Source organism: Abramis brama (assembly GCF_963993115.1).
Source record: "Abramis brama genome assembly, chromosome: 17".
NCBI classification, from domain to species: domain Eukaryota; kingdom Metazoa; phylum Chordata; class Actinopteri; order Cypriniformes; family Leuciscidae; genus Abramis; species Abramis brama.
The window spans coordinates 29,905,159-29,927,103 of record NC_139979.1 but is presented as its reverse complement, the minus strand read 5'-3'; the positions used below and the strand labels follow the sequence as shown (position 1 = coordinate 29,927,103).

The 21,945-nt window shown below is 39.2% G+C and overlaps 1 protein-coding gene across 1 annotated transcript in view; it reads right to left on the bottom strand.

Annotated features, from left to right (window-relative positions):
- Nucleotides 1-21,945, bottom strand: part of adamts16 (ADAM metallopeptidase with thrombospondin type 1 motif, 16) — an 81,673-nt gene that overhangs the window by 32,998 nt on the left and 26,730 nt on the right. The window contains exons 10-13 of the mRNA XM_084088600.1: nucleotides 20,164-20,317; nucleotides 11,993-12,088; nucleotides 5,726-5,874; nucleotides 3,688-3,860 (exon numbers count right to left, since the gene is read on the bottom strand). Of these exons, the coding sequence (XP_083944726.1) occupies nucleotides 3,688-3,860; nucleotides 5,726-5,874; nucleotides 11,993-12,088; nucleotides 20,164-20,317 (572 nt within the window). The remainder of the gene's footprint in view (nucleotides 1-3,687; nucleotides 3,861-5,725; nucleotides 5,875-11,992; nucleotides 12,089-20,163; nucleotides 20,318-21,945) is intronic.

The window sequence follows — 21,945 nt, the reverse complement described above, 5'->3', positions numbered from 1 at the left end:
CATTGTTCACCATCAATGAAATTGATAAAGCAAACGAACTGAATAATTTTTATATGAGATTTGAGACAGACACTTTTAAGGAATGTCATGATATTTTAGGTAATGTAAACTGTAATATCAGTGATGATAGAATATTAATATATTCAGGGGATGTTACAAGGGTTTTTAAAAATGTATGCTCTAGTAAAGCAACGGGACCAGATGGGATGTCATGTTTTCTTTTAAAGACATTTGCTGAGGAGCTCACATCAGCCTGGCATCGCCTTTCCCAGCTCTCAATTGATATGCATACAGTACCAGAGCTTTGGAGAACATCTATTGTAATCCCAATTCCAAAAAATTCATGCCCTCAGAACAATAATGATTATAGGCCAGTGGCCTTAACATCCAATGTTATGAAATCATTTGAGAAGATTATAATAGGAGAGCTGCGTAAGGAAGTGGAGTCATCCTTAGATCAGTATCAATTTGCATATAAAAGCAATCGTGGTACTAATGATGCGATTTCTACATTAACGCACCTTGTTTTAAAGCATCTGGAGAATCCAGCTGCTTATGCTAGGCTACTTTTTATTGATTTTAGTTCTGCGTTCAACTCCATTCAACCACACAAACTGTTATTTTTAATGTAAATTAATTAATCTACAAGTTAATCCTTTTATAATTAATTGGTATTATTCCTTTTTAACAAATAGGACACAACAGGTGAAATTTAACTCAGTGTTGTCGGATGTTGCAGTAAATAGTACAGGGGCCCCGCAAGGGTGCGTAATGGCGCTTTTCCACTGCATGGTACGGTACGGCTCGGTTCGGTACGGCTCACTTATGGCGCATTTCCACTGCATGGTACGGTACGGTACGGCTCGCTTTAAATGGTACCACCTCTGTTGAGGTTCCAAGCGTACCGTACCGATACTAAAATGTGACGTGAAAACACTGCAGATCACTGATTGGTCAGACAGAATCATCACTACCAGCGTCATTGTATTTACGACACGAGACACTAAACCCGCTAGATTTAAATAGCCAGTAGACAACAGCCACGCTGTAGCGCCTGTTTTAAAAGTATTTGCTTTAAAAAAAAAAGAAAAGAGTATAAACTTCAAAAAAAGAAATGGCTGAATCGTGGTCAGTGGACGAGGTGCAGACGTTCCTCTCGTTGGTTGCCGAGGAGTGGATGGGGAAACACGGAATGAAAAATTCGCATTTAATATGATGATATCATGGCAGTAGAGGCGGCAACTATAACGATCAGTCCCACCCACTTTGAAGCGGTACTAACTGCAGTGGAAAAGCAACCGAGCTAAAGCGAACCGAACCGTGCCGTACCGAGTCGAGTCGTACCACGCAGTGGAAAAGCGAAGCGAGCCGAACCGTTCCGCGCCGAGTCGAACCGTACCGAGCCGAACCGAGCCGTACCATGCAGTGGAAAAGCGCCATAAGTTTGCCACTTCTGTTTACTTTGTATACAAACGACTGCAATAGTCAGCAATCAAATCAATTTATTATAAAATTTTCGGATGACACAGTAGTATTGCAATTTTTGACAAGAGACTGCAATATTGACGACTACAAAGCTGCTATAGAAGCATTTGTGGGCTGGTGTGACGACCATTATCTACAGATCAATGTTAAAAAAACTGAAGAGGTCCCCAGATCAGTGGGGGATAGGAGTTCTGTTGTGGTTCATGGTGAAGCTATTGAGCAGGTTACTTCGTATAAATATTTGGGGGTTTACATTGATAGTGAGTTTAAGTGGCACACACATGTATCATGGGTGTGCACAAGGGTCCACCAGCGTTTACATTTTTTTACGGAGATTGCGATTGTTTGGAGTGAGCAGTAATATCATGTTAATTTTTTATAAAGCAACGATTGAGTCTGTTTTAAGGTATGGAATTATTGTTTGGTTCGGAAGTTTAACAGTAAAACTAAGAGCCCAAATAAATAACGTGTTGAGAGTGGCAGGAAAAATCATGGGGACACAGACAATTAGCTCTTTACAGGATATTTTTGAGCTTTGCACCATCCAGCAGGCCAACAAGATTTTATTAGACTCTTCGCATGTGTTGTATCCTGAGTATACGCTGATGAACTCTGGTCGGAGATACAGGGTTACATTATGCAAGTATAACCGATATAAATATTCATTTTTACCGTTGTCTATTAAATTAATTAATGAGCAACTGCAGGAGGATAAATAATGGTAATAGAGGGTACAAGAGGCAGGAACTGAGGGCTGTGTTGTGTTATGATACATGATATATGTACTGTTTTTATGATGTAGGATTTTGGGATTGAAATGTGTTTTACTTTTATTTTCATTTTATATGTTGTATGTTATATGTGTTATGTCTTGATGTGGCAGCAGTTTCCCTAATCTAAAACAAATTTCTCCTAAGGGAGACAATAAATGCTACCTTGACCTTGACCTTGACCTTGATTGGGGTTGCTTTTCAGGAGGAACTGAAAAGCTTGTTGCCATTAAGGAAAACATGGATGGAGCCAAATACAGAAAGACCCTTAATGAGAACTTGCTCATTCACCCAACAATCTGCAATAAGTGTGAAAATCTTTTCAGCACAACAATGACCCAAAGCACACATGAAATGGCTTGAAATACATCTGATCGGTGGTAGAATCTGAACCAACTTTCTCCATCTCAAGATACTTTGTGCTAAAGATTAGAATAGAGATTCCAGTCATTCTTGCAAGAAGATGCATGACTGTAATAATTTCTAAAGGACCATGTAGAACGTCATGACTTTGGGGGGTGAAAACATCTTTCACTCCAGAGACATCAATGTTCTTTTTGGTGCGTAAATGTGTAGAATTTATTGTGTGGTGGAAGGAAGACACATCTAGTTACATGTTGGAGGAGTAACAGAAACAAAATGTGAAAGAATATCATGTGAATATCTGAACATACTTTACTTCAGTCTAACTTCATAAATAATGTTTTTATCCAGAATTGTGTCAAATGCACCGGCTCATTTCTTTTATACATGGCCTAGTGAATAAAACCTATACCAAAATGTATTTAAAATGCATTTATTTCATACTAAGTATACTACAAATCCATTACATATCGCTTGAGACTTATTATAATTAAACTTTATTTGGAGTACTTCTTTATTGCACAGTGCACATTTCTTAATATTAAGCCTAAATTGTGTTTTAATGTCACTACTAATAAGGATAGTATGTGTGGTGAGCAGGACGAGGCCAAGGGCCGTGAGAGAGCGGCACGAGGCCGGTGGCGTGATTACTAATGAGCGACACAGTCTCGTATCTCTCACGTATCTCTCACGGAGGAGCGGAAGGAATCCATAAAAGGAAGGACAGTGAAGAACGAGAGAGGCCAGGCCTGGACTATTTTATTTGATGTTTATGTTTTATTTTATGTGACCGCAGTCGTCCGTGAGGGGCTGCTGTCTTTTATTCTCGTTTTGTATTCGTTTTATTTTTGGTATTAAAGTTTGTTGAATGTTTGCCGGTTCCCCTCTCCTCCTTCCCACAACATCTAACCTCGTTACAGTATGATCTCTGTATAATATCCTTCTTTAAGTGCAAGATATTTAAAGTGTACCTAAAGTATAAAATACATGTATTTCAAATACATTTCAGAATATTTATTTTGTACTAGTATCCCCTCAACCAAAAATAAAAATACATGTTTAGACCAACCGTCCACACGTGTGTAGGGTTTCCACTTGTAGTACCATCCGCGGAAGGGCTTGCTATTGAACTCGGCACACTGAGCAGCTCTGAAGTCGATGGCGTTCTGAGGACAGTCAGCAGTGTTACACAGTTTATAAGAGCGAGACGAGCCCTCGCAAAACCTGCCGCCATACATTGGCCTGAGAGAGAAGAAAAGACAGGGAAGAAAACTGATCATGAGACAGAACTAGGATGAGACACATCATGATTTACGTGATGGGTTGTTAGAGCTGACAGCAACTTCATCACTCATGCCAAGTGGCTGTAATGTTTGTTGTAGTAATGCGATGCATTGCCAATAAAATTAAGATGTCATTCTACATTGACAAGGAATCAGTTTTCTTGACGCTTAAAATTACATTTCTGCGGAGGAAAGTTTTTGTATATAAAGTGCAGCAGTGCATAAAGCAACATATTACAAACAAGATGAACAATTATCAGTGCAAGCAATTTTCCATGCAGCAGTGCTTATTATGTTCCTGCTTGTGGGAAATGAAAAATCATGTAGAACTTATTTCACAAGAGATGGATCCAATGTATCCCACTGTCTCTGATTCTGTTGAAACCCTGTTTCTGAGTTTCATGAAATCTAAGGCTCAGGTGAAAGATGAGATAAATTAAAGCTGGTACTCCTGAAGAGTTCTGCGATTGCCATGTGAATTACAGAGCTCCTAGTTTGAGGTCTGAAAATACACATTTTTTTGGTTGCAAAACTCTTGCTACAAAACTTAAATAAATAAATACTGGATACATAAATTAAATTTGCTACATCTAATCAATTAAATTTTTTAAATCAGCCTAGATTAAAAATATACACTACTGTTCAGAAATCTCAAATCTGTAAGATTTGTAAATGTTTTCGAAATAAGTTTTTATACTCACAGAGGCTGCATTTATTTGATAAAAAATACAGTAAAACAGCAATATTGTGAAATATCATTACAATTTAAAATAGCTGTTTTCCATTTGAATATATTTTAAAATGTTATTTTTTCCTGTGATGGCAAAACTGAATTTTCAGCATCATTCTTCCAGTCTTCAGTGTCACATTTTTTCACAATTCTTTGATGAATATAATATATTTAGAAGAACAGCATTTATGTTTTGTAACATCCTTCACTGTCACTTTGGATAAATTTAATGCATCCTTGTTGAATAAACACATTAATTATTTAAAAAAATCTTACTGACCTAAGAATTTTGAATAGAAGTGTTGATATTTGATTCATTGCAATAAGATACATCAGACTCACTAGCTATGTTTCCATCCAAAGTTGTGAATTTAACCTATTTTAAAATTGGAATATTGCATAAAACATTTGCGAATAAAGCAGCGTTTCCATCCAGTGAGTTGAAAGGAACAAATTGTCACTTCCTGATAAACTGGTGCTAAATTTCACAAATAAAAGTAGGAGACGCCACTGTGTACAATACTTTTCGTATATAATACATTGCTTGTGTCTTAGAGCGAGCAGATGAACAATGTTTGGGAACGCAGTCGTGTGAGACAGCTTTAAAAAAAGGTTTACCGAACCACTTTGATAAAAGACTTTGATCAAGCATTTCAGAACAACCAAAACAGCATTTCAGATGCTGTGCAAAAAGATCGGTCCACTGGTTAGTCCAGTTATGCTGACCCATTCACGCAGTCACATATTTTTTCTTAATGCGAATCTAGGAATTTATTAGATAATTGTGTTTCCATTGTAATTTATGCATATGTTTTCTTATCAGATCAAAAAAGTGCATACAATTGAATGCATATTTTTAGAATTTATGCCTATCTTGGGGTTTCCATCAAGCAGATTTTTATACGTTATGCCAAAATGTGCATACAAATAGGTGGAAGGAAACAAAGCTACTGTGAAATAATGAATTGTGCATTGTTTTGTTTAGTTTAAAATCCTTGTGCATGTTTTTCATGCCAAAATTGTTATGAACAAGCCTTTAGTGGAGACCCTCATTTATTGGCTGATCCTTCACACATCTGCAGGTCTGACTGTACCTGGGGCTGCTGCAGTGTCTCTCTCTGTAGGTCACTCCACTCTCACAGGTTCTCGAGCAGCTGGACCACCCAGACCAGGATGACCACTGACCGTTCACTGGCTTGGGACCTTCATCGCCTTGCTTTACACACTGACCACGACGGCACCACTGCAAACAACACACAGAAACACACACATCAGTCTGTGCGATAATGGTCTTTAAATTTAGAGGGATAGTTCACCCAAAAAGAAAGATTCCGTCATCATTTCTCACACTTATGCTGTTCCAAACATGTGTGTGTCACGTAGAGTTGCAGAGGAAGATGAAGTAGGTGAGGAAATAGATTGCTTGCTTCTTCAAGATACTTTATTTAACTCAATAAATAAAAAGGGTAATCCAAACAAGAGAAAATCCAAACAGCAATGCAACAGCTTACACACATATCGTAAAACAGAGACAAAGAAAACCATGACTAAAACTTAAACAGAAGACAATGAAACTAAACATAATCCTGACGTTATACCCCCCTCCCGGAAAGTGTGTCCTCACGCCATAACAAGAAACAATATCCAACAGAGGAGGGAGGGTTGGGGCTCTGGAGGAGGGTGCAGAGCTGCAGACGGGACAACCAAGGATGAGGGAGGAGCCAGGGAGGAGATGATGATGGGAGGAGCCAGGGAGTGACCCAAAACAGTTCTAGCAGGCTGAAGTCCCATGGTGGAGCTGATGGAGGGAGGAGCCATGGTGGAGCCTTGGTGTAGAGGCCAGGCAGAACCAGGGAGACAACTGACAGAGGCGGAGCCAGTGGAGGAGGAGAGCCATGCAGAGACAAAAAGCTGCAGAGACTGGAGACCAAGGTGGATCCACAGGGACGAGCAGCTGAGGTGGAGCTAGGGTGCCGGATTACTGAGGCGGAGTGACTGAGGACTGAGGTGGAGCCGGAGGGATGAAGGGACGAGGCACAGCCAAAGGCCCGGAAGTCCGTGGAGTAGACAGAGCGACGACTGACCAAGGCAGAGCCAGAGGGACGAGGGAGCCCGGTGGAGCTGAGAGGACTGTGGTCTCAGGTGGAGCCAAAGGGGCAATGAGCAAAGGTGGAGCCAACTGGTCAACAGGCTGAGGTGGAGTTACGGGCTCGGCTGCCCAAGGTGGAGCCAGGGAATACACTTGCCAAGGCGGATATGGTGATCGGAAAACCCAAGGCTGATCAGAGCAGCAGAGTGGAGCCAACAGAGGAAGAGCTGAGGAACCGAATGGAGCAAGCAGAGGCGGGGCTGAGGGACTGGAAGGATTAAGCAGATGAGGCGGAAGAGGGAGACTGGGTGCGCCTATCCGCGACTAAGGAGACCTGGAGCTGGCCAACAAAGGAGACTTGGAGCTGAACGGCGAAGAGGACTTTGAGCTAGGCGGGACCAGCTGCGACGAAGGATATTGGAGGTTGGAAGGAACCATTGGGGCCGGGAAGGTTAGGGAATCGACTTGGACTGGTGAGTCTATTAATCCATATGGGACTGACAGCAACAATCACAGCTTACACACAAGACAGATACAAAGAAAACCATGACTTGAACATAAACAGAAGACACTAAAACTAAACATGATTCTGACAGTATGAACCCAAAAGGGGATTTATTAAAAAATATAATTTCTGCTCTTTTCCATATAATAAATTTAAACCTTCAAAATGACAAAACATGCATGATAAAACTATCATAAAAATGGTTCATATGACGCATACGGTATATTTAACAGTATTATGAGGAATGGTCTAAAATTTAAATCAATAATAACTGATAATTGACTACAACTACATTAGATCCTATTGGTGTCACATGTCTCTTGGCTGATTTAATATATATTGGGTAATGCAACATGCATCAATCATCTTCACATACTTATAACGAGTAGCGATTATCAACAAAACAGAATTAAGAAATTAATTATTATACATATTTTTTATTTTACAGTGAAATATTACAAAAGTAATATTTCTTATTTTGTTTTTTTATTAATTTTAATTAATTGAATTAATTTTAAAAATTAATTTTAATTTTTATTAGTAATTTAATAATTTCATTCATTCATGCATGCATTAATTAATTAATTCATTCATTGGTTGCAATACTGATAAATAATCATAATATTTTTGAACAAATTGTGCATCCTTGCAAACAAGAACAGCAAGCCTGGATTTGTTTTATTGCATTGTAAAATCACATTTTTATCAGAAAAACTGCAAATTATTGTTTTTCATTTTTAATTCCCATCAGGCACCATTCCATCCAATTCAACTCTGTATGAGAGGTTAAGGACAGAATGAATGATAGTCCCAGTCCAGTGCTTTTCACACCCTCTGTGTAACTGAAACTCATGGGATGGGGCTGATATTTCCTGAAAGTGGACTGTCAAGATTCCTACAGGAGACTGTCATCATTAGTGCTGCGTATCGTCACTGGTTCTCTCTCAGATTAAACTGTCGTGTTTAATATATCACAAACCGAACACCTCCAAGTGCCTCGAAGAACACATGTGAAAGACATCTCAGACCACCAGCGCTCGAGATGACACGCGCTGGAACAGGAGAGTGTGTTTGTAAGAGAAGTGCTCTTGTTCCTGCACCTCAGGATGGGTCTGCAATTACCCTAATGCCCCAAACATACTTCAGTAACGTGAGTTAGTAAAGAAACGGCCCAGGGAGGTCAGCCCCGGCCAGCATGAGCTCATTAAACCCAATCTGCTGTGAAGGGCCTGAATCAGTGGAAAGGCATCCTAAGGGACGAAGAGAAAGGGAGGAGAGCAATGACGCGTACTGTAACAGCTAACACTGATGAACACAGCAGTGATCTGTCTGTCTGTCTATTTGTGTGGTTAGTGTATCTGATACGTTTTTGTAGCCTGAACAGCAAAAGTTCCATTGTAAAATCTGATCCACACCAGACACGTCTTTAGCTTGAAATCCGATTATAGCGTTTTGATGAGTTAAGATGACCTGAGATGACGGACAGACCCTAAGGAATAAAAAACACCTATGCTGATGCGGTGTCAAACTGCCTGCAACTGCATACATTCATTCATTTGAGCTCATGTTTCATGTAAAAAAAAGAAGTGCACATTAGCATATAAAAGAGTACTCACTACGGAAATAATACACCTTCAAAGAATATACTTAAGTGGGAACTACATGTAATGTTTTCGGGCACTTAATTGCATGTAACTGAAATCAATCGAACATGTATAATAGTTAAAAATGTATATAAAATGCAATTAGATGAGCTTTAGAGTGCTTTCTGACTTAAAGTTTAAAATCTATTGTCTTTGAAATATGGTTAAAGTGTACTGACAAGCATTTATGGTAAACTAAAATATACTTTAATGTTATTTCTATTGAAACTTGTCTGTCATGTATGTGAACATATTTGTAATAAACATATACTATACTATACTATACTATACTAATGACACACTTATGATGGTTATAATTTAGTACATTTAAAATACAGTGAGGAAAATAAGTATTTGAACACCCTGCTATTTTGCAAGTTCTCCCACTTAGAAATCATGGAGGGGTTTGAAATTGTCATCGTAGGTGCATGTCCACTGTGAGAGACATAATCTAAAAAAAAAAATCCAGAAATCACAATGTATGATTTTTTAACTATTTATTTGTATGATACAGCTGCAAATAAGTATTTGAACACCTGAGAAAATCAATGTTAATATTTGGTACAGTAGCCTTTGTTTGCAATTACAGAGGTCAAACGTTTCCTGTAGTTTTTCACCAGGTTTGCACACACTGCAGGAGGGATTTTGGCCCACTTCTCCACACAGATCTTCTCTAGATCAGTCAGGTTTCTGGGCTGTCGCTGAGAAACACGGAGTTTGAGCTCCCTCCAAAGATTCTCTATTGGGTTTAGGTCTGGAGACTGGCTAGGCCACGCCAGAACCTTGATATGCTTCTTACAGAGCCAATCCTTGGTTATCCTGGCTGTGTGCTTCGGGTCATTGTCATGTTGGAAGACCCAGCCTCGACCCATCTTCAATGCTCTAACTGAGGGAAGGAGGTTGTTCCCCAAAATCTCGCAATACATGGCCCCGGTCATCCTCTCCTTAATACAGTGCAGTCGCCCTGTCCCATGTGCAGAAAAACACCCCCAAAGCATGATGCTACCACCCCCATGCTTCACAGTAGGGATGGTGTTCATGGGATGGTACTCATCATTCTTCTTCCTCCAAACACGTTTAGTGGAATTATGACCAAAAAGTTATATTTTGGTCTCATCTGACCACATGACTTTCTCCCATGACTCCTCTGGATCATCCAAATGGTCATTGGCAAACTTAAGACGGGCCTTGACATGTGCTGGTTTAAGCAGGGGAACCTTCCGTGCCATGCATGATTTCAAACCATGACGTCTTAGTGTATTACCAACAGTAACCTTGGAAACAGTGGTCCCAGCTCTTTTCAGGTCATTGACCAGCTCCTCCCGTGTAGTTCTGGGCTGATTTCTCACCTTTCTTAGGATCATTGAGACCCCACGAGGTGAGATCTTGCATGGAGCCCCAGTCCGAGGGAGATTGACAGTCATGTTTAGCTTCTTCCATTTTCTAATGATTGCTCCAACAGTGGACCTTTTTTCACCAAGCTGCTTGGCAATTTCCCCGTAGCCCTTTCCAGCCTTGTGGAGGTGTACAATTTTGTCTCTAGTGTCTTTGGACAGCTCTTTGGTCTTGGCCATGTTAGTAGTTGGATTCTTACTGATTGTATGGGGTGGACAGGTGTCTTTATGCAGCTAACGACCTCAAACAGGTGCATCTAATTTAGGATAATAAATGGAGTGTAGGTAGACATTTTAAAGGCAGACTAACAGGTCTTTGAGGGTCAGAATTCTAGCTGATAGACAGGTGTTCAAATACTTATTTGCAGCTGTATCATACAAATAAATAGTTAAAAAATCATACATTGTGATTTCTGGATTTTTTTTATTTAGATTATGTCTCTCACAGTGGACATGCACCTACGATGACAATTTCAGACCCCTCCATGATTTCCAAGTGGGAGAACTTGCAAAATAGCAGGGTGTTCAAATACTTATTTTCCTCACTGTATATTAGCGTAATATTTATTGCTGTCAAATTATAATCAAGTACTGTTTTAGTATGTTAATCAACACATAAGTGTACTTCTTTAAAGCATGAATAAAATTATTATAACAAGAATTTAGAATACACTTTAAAGTAACCTTTTAAGTAAACATAGTCATGAAAGTGTACTCTCTTTAAGTGCACTTACATTTTATTACAGAATGTTGCAGTGCTTATAAATGATTTACCCTCATACACAAAAAAAAAAAAAAAACCTCTGTTGAAAAAAAAGAAGAAGTTATTTGAAAGAATGTTGGTAATCAAACAGTTGACGGTAGCCATTGACTTCCATAATAGGACATACCATGGAAGTCAATGTCTACTGTCAACTGTCTGGTTACCAACATTCTTTCAAATATCTTCTTTTGTGTTCAACAGAAAAAATAAACTCAGACAGGTTTATAACAATATGATGGTGAGTAAATGATGACAACATTTTAATTTGTGTGTGAACTACCGGTTAAATCAAAAACATTAAACTCCTCTCGCCCTCGAAACGACGTCTGTTCTCTTCCTGACGTATGTCTTCGCAGAGGGTGGGACTAAATATCCTCCACAACTGACTGCAAACTGGACAAAATCAAGTCCCGTCCTACATTTCTTTTCTTCTTCCAGAAGCCATTTCACTTGGATATACATCACAATAGGGAAGAAAAGACTATCGGAACTTTCGTTTTGTCCGACTTTTCGACAATACAATGAAGCGCACTTCTTTTTCACAAGGATTTCCCCTGTCGAACTGAACCTTTTCTAGTACACTGAGTTCTCAGCTTGTCTTGTGAACATCACTGTCACTATTCTGTTTTCGTGACTCTCAACACGAATTGTTCACTCATTATATCCGCTGGCATTTACACCAGCCTCTCTCTGCTCGGCCTCCCTGGAGACACTCATTTAAGACACTAAACATCTGTTAAAAACCCATCTGAAAGAACAACAAAACCCCCCAGAATGCTTTCTCCCTGCCGGGTTAATGTCACAGGCTGAATAACCATGAGAGGATGTAAATGATTAAACTCTTTCAATGACAAGAAACAGACCATTTGGCTTTTTCCTTTGTGCCACTTGAGCTGAAAAGGACGGGTATAACTTGACTTCTTTTTAAGGTGAGACGCTTCTGAACACATCTGTGGTTGTGACTCACCATCTCTGGACCGCAGGAAGAGCCCTCGGCGGCTGGCATGAACTTGGTCTCACATTTTCTTCCGACCCGATGGCACCACAGGGCTTTGCAGATGTCCTGTGTGACACACATCAGACAGACGTGTTGATATGAATGCATTAAAGAACCTGCCATTTTGACAGAAGTCTGAGCGATATTTATACTGAACAAATTAAGTATTATAACACATTACGCAATGGATAGATGTTCTTCACAAGCTGTATGAGTCCAAAAGGCAGTTGTACAGAATAACGACACACTGTTTATGGTCTCTGGATATAATAATGACCTATCTGGTTTGTTTTAGCTTCAGCATATGCCAAACACTCTGTATGTTGGTGATTCTGCAACTAACTGAACTTTTTTTTAGGTTACACTTTATTTCGATAGCCCACTTTTGACATTGCAACTTTGTAGTAACTTTGAAACTACATGTTAGAGTATTAGTAGACTGTTTGGTTAGGGTTAGTAGAATAAGTTGACTTACAAAGTTTTTACTTCCCATTAACTTTTAACATAATAATATTTAATAGGCTACATTTAAAAAAAAAAATATATATATATTTTTGTAAAATTTGTAATGTTTTTAATACAAATATCGCTGTTCTCAATCCTGCTGTTATTACCAACACACCAAACCTTTAGAGAACAATTGAGTTTATACTTGGTTATTATCATAGAGATGAGAAGTGACAGGCGATCACATTTCTGCCAGATGTTGAACAGAACTCTTCAAACAGAAATGTTTTTATTTTACACCATGATATGAGAGTATGTTTAATAAAATGGGGGAGAATTAGAAAATGATGATTCAGAAACAACTGTTTTTTTTGTTTTTTTTTACCAACTGAAAAATATATAGAATTATTTTTGCATGTCCAATTACCTACAAACATTCACACCAAACTTGAAGGATGATCAAGCTCATTATCAGACATTTATTCAAGCAAATTTCAAATGTTTAAAAAATAAATGCAGAATTGTATGAACAATATTTCAAGTAATCAAAAATGTCCCTCACTGAAGAAAAATGTATGAAATCATCAGACACCCTAAGGCCCTGTTTACACCTTATATTAAGATGCATTTTGGTCGATCGGATCACAAGTGGACGACACTAAATACAGGTGTAAACGAGGTCTAAAACGTTTTGAGTTTGTCCACTTTCGACCACTTCCAGAGGTAGAAAACGCATTCGACCGGATTGCTTTCGTAGTGTAAACACTCATGTGGTAGAATGTGTTCGAACAGTCACAAAAGACCGTCTACTCTCCGTCTACTGACCTGATGCGTAAACATTATGAGAAGAGATGTAGCCAGACATGATTGTCATTAAGACCCACGTTTGGTTTGAAGAAGAAAACTTACCAAGCACAATGTTTTCTCACCATTCTGATTTCTAACACACACTCAGTGTGTACTTAGTTCGGTGTGATCTTGCGGCTGTCAGAGCAGAAACGAAAGCTGCTGCTCTCCGTATGTTTTTCCGTCGTCTCCGGGCGCGTTCATATGTAAATTGCACGACTTTATTTCGTCCATTAGATCGAAAGATCTAAATAACACATACATTTACCCAACCATAGACCCTCCCCTTGAAAAAATTAGGACAGAAGTGGTTGAAAGTGGACAAAAGAGACGCATTAAAACACCAGGTGTAAATGGGTATGTGTCTCCCTCGTCTTGTGATCCGATTGACCAAAACACACCTTAATACCAGGTGTAATCAGGACCTAAATGTTTTTTTTTTTATTGTCCCAGATATCTACGTCTTCCTCTCATTCACTTTCTCTCTATGAAACAAGAGCAAGAAGAGCAAGAAACGGCTGCACGTTTTATATGTCCGTATATTATTCACATCTGGATTATTGAATCATATTTTGACAATGGGAGCACAGATGGGAGGAATAGAAGGCAGTTTGCCAGAGTGATCACAGAAATCCCAGCACAAGTTCTGCAGCTGTGTGTTAAAGCGAGACCTCCTCAAATCCGTCCCTGTTGTTTCTGCTGAGCTTGAACATCTCAGTCCTATCAAAGCTCTGACTGCCAGAGAATATGAAGATGCTAATTCATGGTGAAAGCAGTGAGAGCTCAGGATGACAGAACAGCTTTGCCTGAAGAACATCTACAGAACAATTTCTATCCCGTTCAGTGACATGAAATGAGCAGGCCCCTCTTTGTGCTTTGTTTTTATAGTCCAATGTAAATTCATGTTCCATTTCCATTTGAAGCTTCAGATTCTGGGTTGTTGGTACACTTTACTATCCAACAATACATTTATTTTTTTTGTTGGTATGGCTATATTTACATTATTTATTGACACAAAATAAGAAACTTGTATGAGTTTTTCTTCTGTTGAACAAAAAAATAAAAAATAAAAAAAAAGATATTTTGAAGAATGTTGGTAACCAGACAGTTGACGGCAGTCATTGACTCCCACAGTAGGTAAAAAAATAAAATAAAAATGTTAGGTGAAATCAGGACAATAGGAGCCCAGCAAACAGAGCTTCCCACTGGCGTCCCTCCAAAGTATATTTAGCTCTGCCTTTGCTTCACGAGACCGTGCAGGCCTGGAGCGAGGTCTGCCGGAGCTGCACTCTATCAGATTTCTCTACGGGGAGGTCCAATTTTAGATGTATAGACTAGACTACAGTGGAAAAATTATTTTAACAAATCTCTATTGAGTTCAGACGACCTGAATTCCTGGCGTTACAACAGATTTACAGATTTCAGCAATAGAAAAATAGAGAAAGTGCTCTCCTCTCAGTTTTGAACATGCAGTGATGTTTTGAATAATCGAACCGTCTGAGCTATCCGGGCATCAGAATCCCTGGACTAAAGAATACAGGTCAAATGTGATCACAAGTCAAATGTTCACAGAAAGCACACAAGTCTGCTTTAACTCCTTTCACACATCCAGTCTTTACTGGTAAATTACCAGGAAATTACTGTTAAGAGATTATGTGTGAACAAGACCTTTTCAAAAATATAGGTAAATCAGTTTTGGCAATTTCCTAGTATGAGAAGTTGTTACCAGTAAATTACTGGTATGATGCTGTGTGTGAACAAAGAACAGGATTACCGGTACGAGTACGTACTGTAGAAGGTCAGAACGTGCTGATGGAAGAAGTCTGCTTTGGGACAATCATAAAGCTCTGTTGGAACTGTTTCTGCTGTAAACATGTGTTAGACAGACATCTAAACTTAGTGTTGCATCTCGTGTTCGCCTTCTTTTCCATTTATCAGCATTGCGGGTCTGCAGTGGTTGTGTACTAACTGTAATACTATAGTAACTATTATGCGTCTTGTGTTTTAAAGACCAAAGCCACACTCTGTGAGATCATCCTCCTATGCCTATCTCTCAGAAGTAAATGTAGTCAAATTGGACAGATTGTGAAAGTAAAGTGCTTCTTCTTATCCAGGTGGATGAACAAACAGCTCAGTATTTCTTAGGTAATTTCTGATGACTGGCATCAGAGTTTATGGTACTGGTACGGTATTTTGGTACTGGTGTGGGAATGGTATCTTACTGGTAAAAAGTTGTGTATTTACCGCAAAAGTCGTAATTTTACAGTAATTTACCGGGATTACAGTAATTTACTGTCTTTTGTTAGGGTTAGGGAAAACTTTACACCAGTACCTTTTCCAGTCTGATCCATTTTATAGGTGCAGAATGTAGTATTGACAACTAGCGGTTTAAATGGTTACTGCAATCCCAATTCAAAATATTGAAGAGTCACGCGGGTTGCCAGATTGAGGACTCACAACAGGAGTGAGCGCAATTGACATAGGTAGGTGACGAGCCTTACACTATAAGCTGATGAGTTGATTTATCCGCATTTTAATATGCTCCTGTTCATAGAGATTTTTAGATGGATGCTGAAGCTTTTTAGGTCGGGTAGACTCTTTGATCTCTGACCCAGTTCGTTTGCTGGCTTCCATGACTGCAATACTCTGTGTTTTCTGCAAAACTGGCAACCCGGGGTGTCGAAATACTGTTGGGTAAATTGGCAACGTGCGGTATCGCATAGACCAAAACAAAAACAGACATTCCAACACAGAACGCACATTTTAAAGTAAAATAACTGGCTGTAACATTGTTTTTCGGAGAAAATGTGTGAACTTAGCATGTTTCCTAAATATCTGCAAACATATTATGGTATTTTTATGCTTTAGTACAATAAAATTAATAAAATTACATACAGCACCTTTAATCTTGCTAATTTTTGGTGTATGTCAGTTGTTATGTCGTGTGTTGTAAATGTGTTATTAAAAAAAGAAGAAGAAGAAAAAGATGCATTTCATTTTAAGCATCACATTTGTGTCCAAACATCTGATATACTTATTTATTCACATACAGTCAGGGTTTGAAATTAACTTTTTCACTCACCAGCAAATTTGGCTGCTAAATTTTGAAGTTATCGGCCATTCAAAACTTCTACTAGCCAAAACAAAATGATCAGAGTATCAATGTCACATGCTTAGATTTAAATCTGATTCTGAATCTGAATCATTGTATTGCTTTCAGCTTTACGACAGTCAATCACTGTTTAAGGGTACCATTCAAATAAAATAAAATAGAAATAAAAACAAAATTCTCTGTGATTCTTGATTGAACTGTCTTGATTTTACCTGCACGTAGCAATAAAGACGCTAGGTAGCTTTTTCCCCAAAAGTCTTGTACATGTGGCATTTATTAGAACAGGTTGGGAAAAGTGGCCTCTTAATTGTCTCCTAAGGCTCCAGCGGAGCACACCAGACTGGAAGCACTGTGCCTCGGACATCTCGATAGACGCCGAGTGGTGCCACCGCTATACGTATGGTATGGTACCAAATATATACAGTATATGTATTGTAGAAAACAAGGTGTTCAAATTTTAAAGACGTGGCACTGGGCGGCGTTTTTCTCAGTGCGCGACCCTCTTTATTCTTTGTTTTGATAATGTTTGAGGATCTTTTTAAGGGAAGGGCTTTGATAAAGATGCCATAACCCGCCAAATTGGCTAGCGTGTTGATATGCGTTACCTGCCACTGTGGATTTTCACCCCTATTTGGCCGATTGACGGGTGTTAATTTCAAACCCTGCATACAATGACTATAAAAAGTCTATAAAAATGGCAGGTTTGAGATATGAATCCAAGACAAATCATGTCAGATATTTTTCCAAATTTAATGTGATGTTGAAACCAACAAAATGAATGTAACAAACAAATATATATTTTTGTAGACTTTTTAGCCATTGTACATTCTAAATCATGAACAGTGGAGCTTGCTGAACAGCCATGCGTGTGTGTTGTCAGGGCCATATCCTAAAAAAAAAACATGATTATATAGAAAATGTGGCACATGTGTGCTGTGGTGCAGCGTGACAGATCTCTCCAGGCCTCAGTGAAGTGACCGCGAGCGCTAGTTTCTGTCTCAGGTGAGGCATTCCTCTCAATCACACTGTCACGCTTGATCCCTGCTCTCCTTGTGAACCTGGATCAGCTTCCTCTTTCCAAATGATGACCATAAACTCCATGATAAGAACCACACAAATGGATTCTTATCAGTTTGAAATAACTTTAACCGTAACGCAGCTCAGGCTGGATCAAATTTATCAGTCTCATGTTCCCGTTGAGAAGACATTTGAAGGTGCATACGTACCCTAGTGAAAAATAAATATACTAAAATTGTTGTTTTGAGCTCAAACTCACTTAATTTTGATACAGATTTCGGAAAACAAGACTTAGCCCTAGTGAAAATAAATACCAAAATGTATTTGAAATACATTTATTTTAGGCTAAGTATACAAATACGTTTAATAATAAATAAATAAAATTTATATCAGTAAGTCTAAAGCGATATGAATGTAAATGTACATGTACATATGTATAGTATACTTAGTATAAAATAAATGTATTTTAAATAATTTTTTTCCATAGTTATTTTTTCACTAGAGCTACCAGATAAAAAAATTGGGGTCAGTAAGATTTTTTTCTTTTTAAATAAATTAATATTTTTATTCAACAAGGATGTATTAAAGGAACACTCCACCCATTTGCATTAAGCTTTGCAATGTTAGAAACCCAGTCATACTCTTGAATGGTCGTGCAACATTTTCTCATTTTCCCCTGAGACGAGAGAAATCTGTATTTACCTCTTTACACTTCCTCCTACAATGACGCAAAAATCGTCATTTTGCGTCATTGTCGGAGGAAGTGTAAGAGGGGGGGATTTCTGTTAAGACTACAAGCACTAGTTCCCACCCTTAGGGGGTTGGACCTAATGCGCTAACAGACCTATCACAGATCAGTGCCAGTGCGTTTGATTTCACTGGCAGAAACCTGCATGTCCGGCCGTCGAGATCGTCCAAAATGTCCAGGATTCGGCTTTGCTTTCTACGGTCGCCATTCATTGTTTACATGCACACCTTTTGTTTCAATCTAACTGAATTCATTCCGATTGGTGAATCTGAATGTAGTGTTTACATGAACACTAAACAAGTGATCGGTTGATGTGCGTTTTACCATTGCTAAGAAAATACCCGCTCCTCCGTGAGAGATGCGAGACCGGCGCGTCTCACAGGCGCCGCTCATCAGTAATCACGCCACCGCTTTTGTGTTCTACAGTCGCCATTCATCATGTTTACTGTGGCGAGCAGGACGAGGTTAGGGCCGCGGGAGAAAGACGCGAGGCCGGTGGCGTGATCGGTTGATGTGCGTTTTACCATTGCTAAGAGAATACCCGCTCCTCTGTGAGAGATACGAGACCAGTGCCTCACAGGTGTCGGTCATCAGTAATCACGCCACCGGCCTCACGTCGTTCTCCCGCGGCCCTAGTCTCGTCCTGCTCGCCACAGTAAACACAATGAATGGCGACTGTAGAATGCAAAAGCCGAATCCCGGACATTTTGTGCGATACCATTCCGGGCAGACTCACGGAGACTAGTTAGCTTTATTGTTTACAACTGCTCTCTAACCGGTAGGCGTGGCTTGGGAGTGGCCTCGTAGAGCAGCGAAGCAAGTGCATTCTGGGAGTTGTTGTCTTTCATCCACATGAGCCAAAAATACATTTTCTGGCTTTTCTCAGTCTAGAAAGCTCCAAATTCAAAAATAATTTCACATTTCTTCTACATAAATGACCCAATTTAAATACACATTCATCTTTCCAGAGGTGGAGTATCCCTTTAAATTGATCAAAAGTGGCACTAAAGGGACTTATAATGTTGAAAAAAATATTTATATTTCAACATTACAAATAATAATAAATATCATTCTTTCAAACGTTCTATTCATCAAAGAATCCTGAAAAATCTTGTTTCCCACAAAAATGTTCCCACAACTATTTTAAAAATGTATCATAATCAGAAATGTTTCTTAAGCAGCAAACCAGCATACTAGAATGATTTCTGAAGGATCATGTGACACTGAAGACTGGAGTAATGATGCTGAAAATTCAGCTTTGATCACATGAATAAATTACATTTTAGAATATATTCACATTGAACACAGTTATTTGAATTATTATTATTATTTTTGATCAAATAACTTTGGTTTTGGTAAGCATAAGGGGCTTCTTTCAAAACCATCAAAAAATCTTACAGACTCCAAACTTTTGAACAGTAGTGTATGTTTGGAAGTTGGTGCACTAGTTACAACCAGTGTTCTTAACTAGCTTAATCAACAAGACTTCCTTGACCAACTAGCTTCACAAGAGCAAGCTTGCTTGAGCAGAAAGTTTTGTTGGAGAACAGTATGTCTAAGCAGACCAACACTAAACCAGCACTAAGCATTTATCAGCATGGAAACTCAAGTGCTCATAGAAACGTCCAAATTGGAAGTAATAACTAAGGCTGTTTCTCTGATTTTGGTCAAAGTAAAATTCATATGCAGGGCAATTTCATTCATATTTTGTCATTCACGTGTAGTAGTTTCGTAGCATAAATATTCACATTATTAACAGGCTAAATGAGCAGTGTTTCCTGTCAAGATTAAATAGCTTATTTTACAATATTTACACAATGGTATTTACACAAAATTTAGCAAGAATGTGTCATGTGGTGCCATTCATGTGCACTCAACTCATGAATATGAAATTTCTGACATGACTAGAACTTTTTTCAGAAGTGATTTCATTGATAAAACAATATGAAATATTGATATTAATGGCCTTGCCTTCTTGAAGTCCAGAGTGCACAGTTTGGCTTTCTCTCCAAACTGCCACTTGCACTGCGTGTCGGCGTCGTACAGCTCTCCAGGAAGTTTCTCGGGGTATTTGTACTCCTGTATGGCGTTGGGCTCATCAGACAGACAGGTGGCCTGGGCGGTACTGAGACAGAAACACAACTGTAAAACAGCTTGACTCTAGTACAGTAGAGATGGACACCATGACAACATAACAACAGTAGTTCCCCTGGCTACATTTAGAGATTTCTACATTTAGACTTTATCATGACGTATGTTATTCAATGCTGCCGTTATTGTACAGGCCGACAGAGAGGCTCCGCTTGTAAATGATATCAAGGATCATGAGAAAGTATTTTACATTGTTTAATACTGTGTTTTACACAATCAGACATACAGTGAAACCCTGAATGAGCTCTGAGTAGTTTAGCAGACGCTCCGGGCCGCTCGCCCGTGCAATGACGAGAGTGTGTCAGTATGTGAGTGTGTGTGGGATGTATACTTGTAATGGGGGTCACATCAACTGGTCTATTAGTTCTATACTATATAACAAGCATATCCAGTAAAAACATACTAATAGAGGTGATCAACCAAAATAATGAAAGTCAAAGTCAAGTCAAGTAAAGTCAAGTCACCTTTATTAATATAGCGCTTTTTACAATACTGATTGCTTTAAAGCAGACTGATTGGACGAAAGTCGGCACACTGCTGCTCCCATACAATACTTGAGTTTAGGGATGCATGATTTGGGGGAAGTTTTTACTTTTCTGAATGACTAGTTGACTAGTAAAGATGAGTAGTCAACTGAACAGTTTGTATCTGTACATACAGATGCAGTTGTTGCAGAACACTGCAATATAAAGTTGAAGTCTACTACATCCAGCTATCCCAGAATCCCTCTGTGTTTCAGTGGACCCTGTAAAGGGAAACCCTGTCCTTTTCCGCTCCTGCTTCCAATTATCTGGAGAAGGATCAATGAAGCAGCATCTGGCCCACAGAGGCAGGAATGTCAGAGTCAGATGAATCTGATTCAGTTCCTCATCACCACTCAGTTTTCCCAGTGTCACCTCTTTAAGTTTCCCCCCAGATTAAGGCGACCGGCAGCTATAAGACAGACCTGCTCAAACCAGACCCGGCCAGACTCCCTTTCAAGCTCTGTTTTATTAGTGAGGGGAGTGATAAAAGCGGAAGGCTGTGAAGAGGAACGAGAGAGGGTCTGAAAGCAGATCAGACTTTAGCTACTTGAAGGTCTTGTGATCTGCTGGCTGAATGTCGATAGGCACATGGTGACGTAGGTGAGGCTGCTCATGAGGAATGAGAAACAGATGGGAGGACAGCTGACGGAGAGAGCATTGCCGTATTTATCGGCAGCACACTGGGGTGTCGTGGGATTGGAAAGAGAAATGAGGGAGGATCATTCTGCAGTTTGTCGCCTTCAAAAAGGCGACAAAAAGCTGTGGAAAAGCTGTGGCTCACAGGCAGACTCTGGTAACACTAACGCCACTGTCACACTCCAGGTTTTGGTACATATGAATTTGATTAACCATGCAGTCTGATTGGATTGACTGGTTGGTTCCTTACGTCAATTTGCAACACTTACGGCTTCAGGATGCTAAATGAGGAACTAAATGAGATGGAGATACTCAAACCACAAACTTTGGGGAGTCAGCAATAAAGCATCATGATCCCAATCACTTTTAAATGGAGAACTGAACTGACACGACGTAAAGGCCAAGTATGGTAACCCATACTCAGAATTTGTCCTTGTCCTTT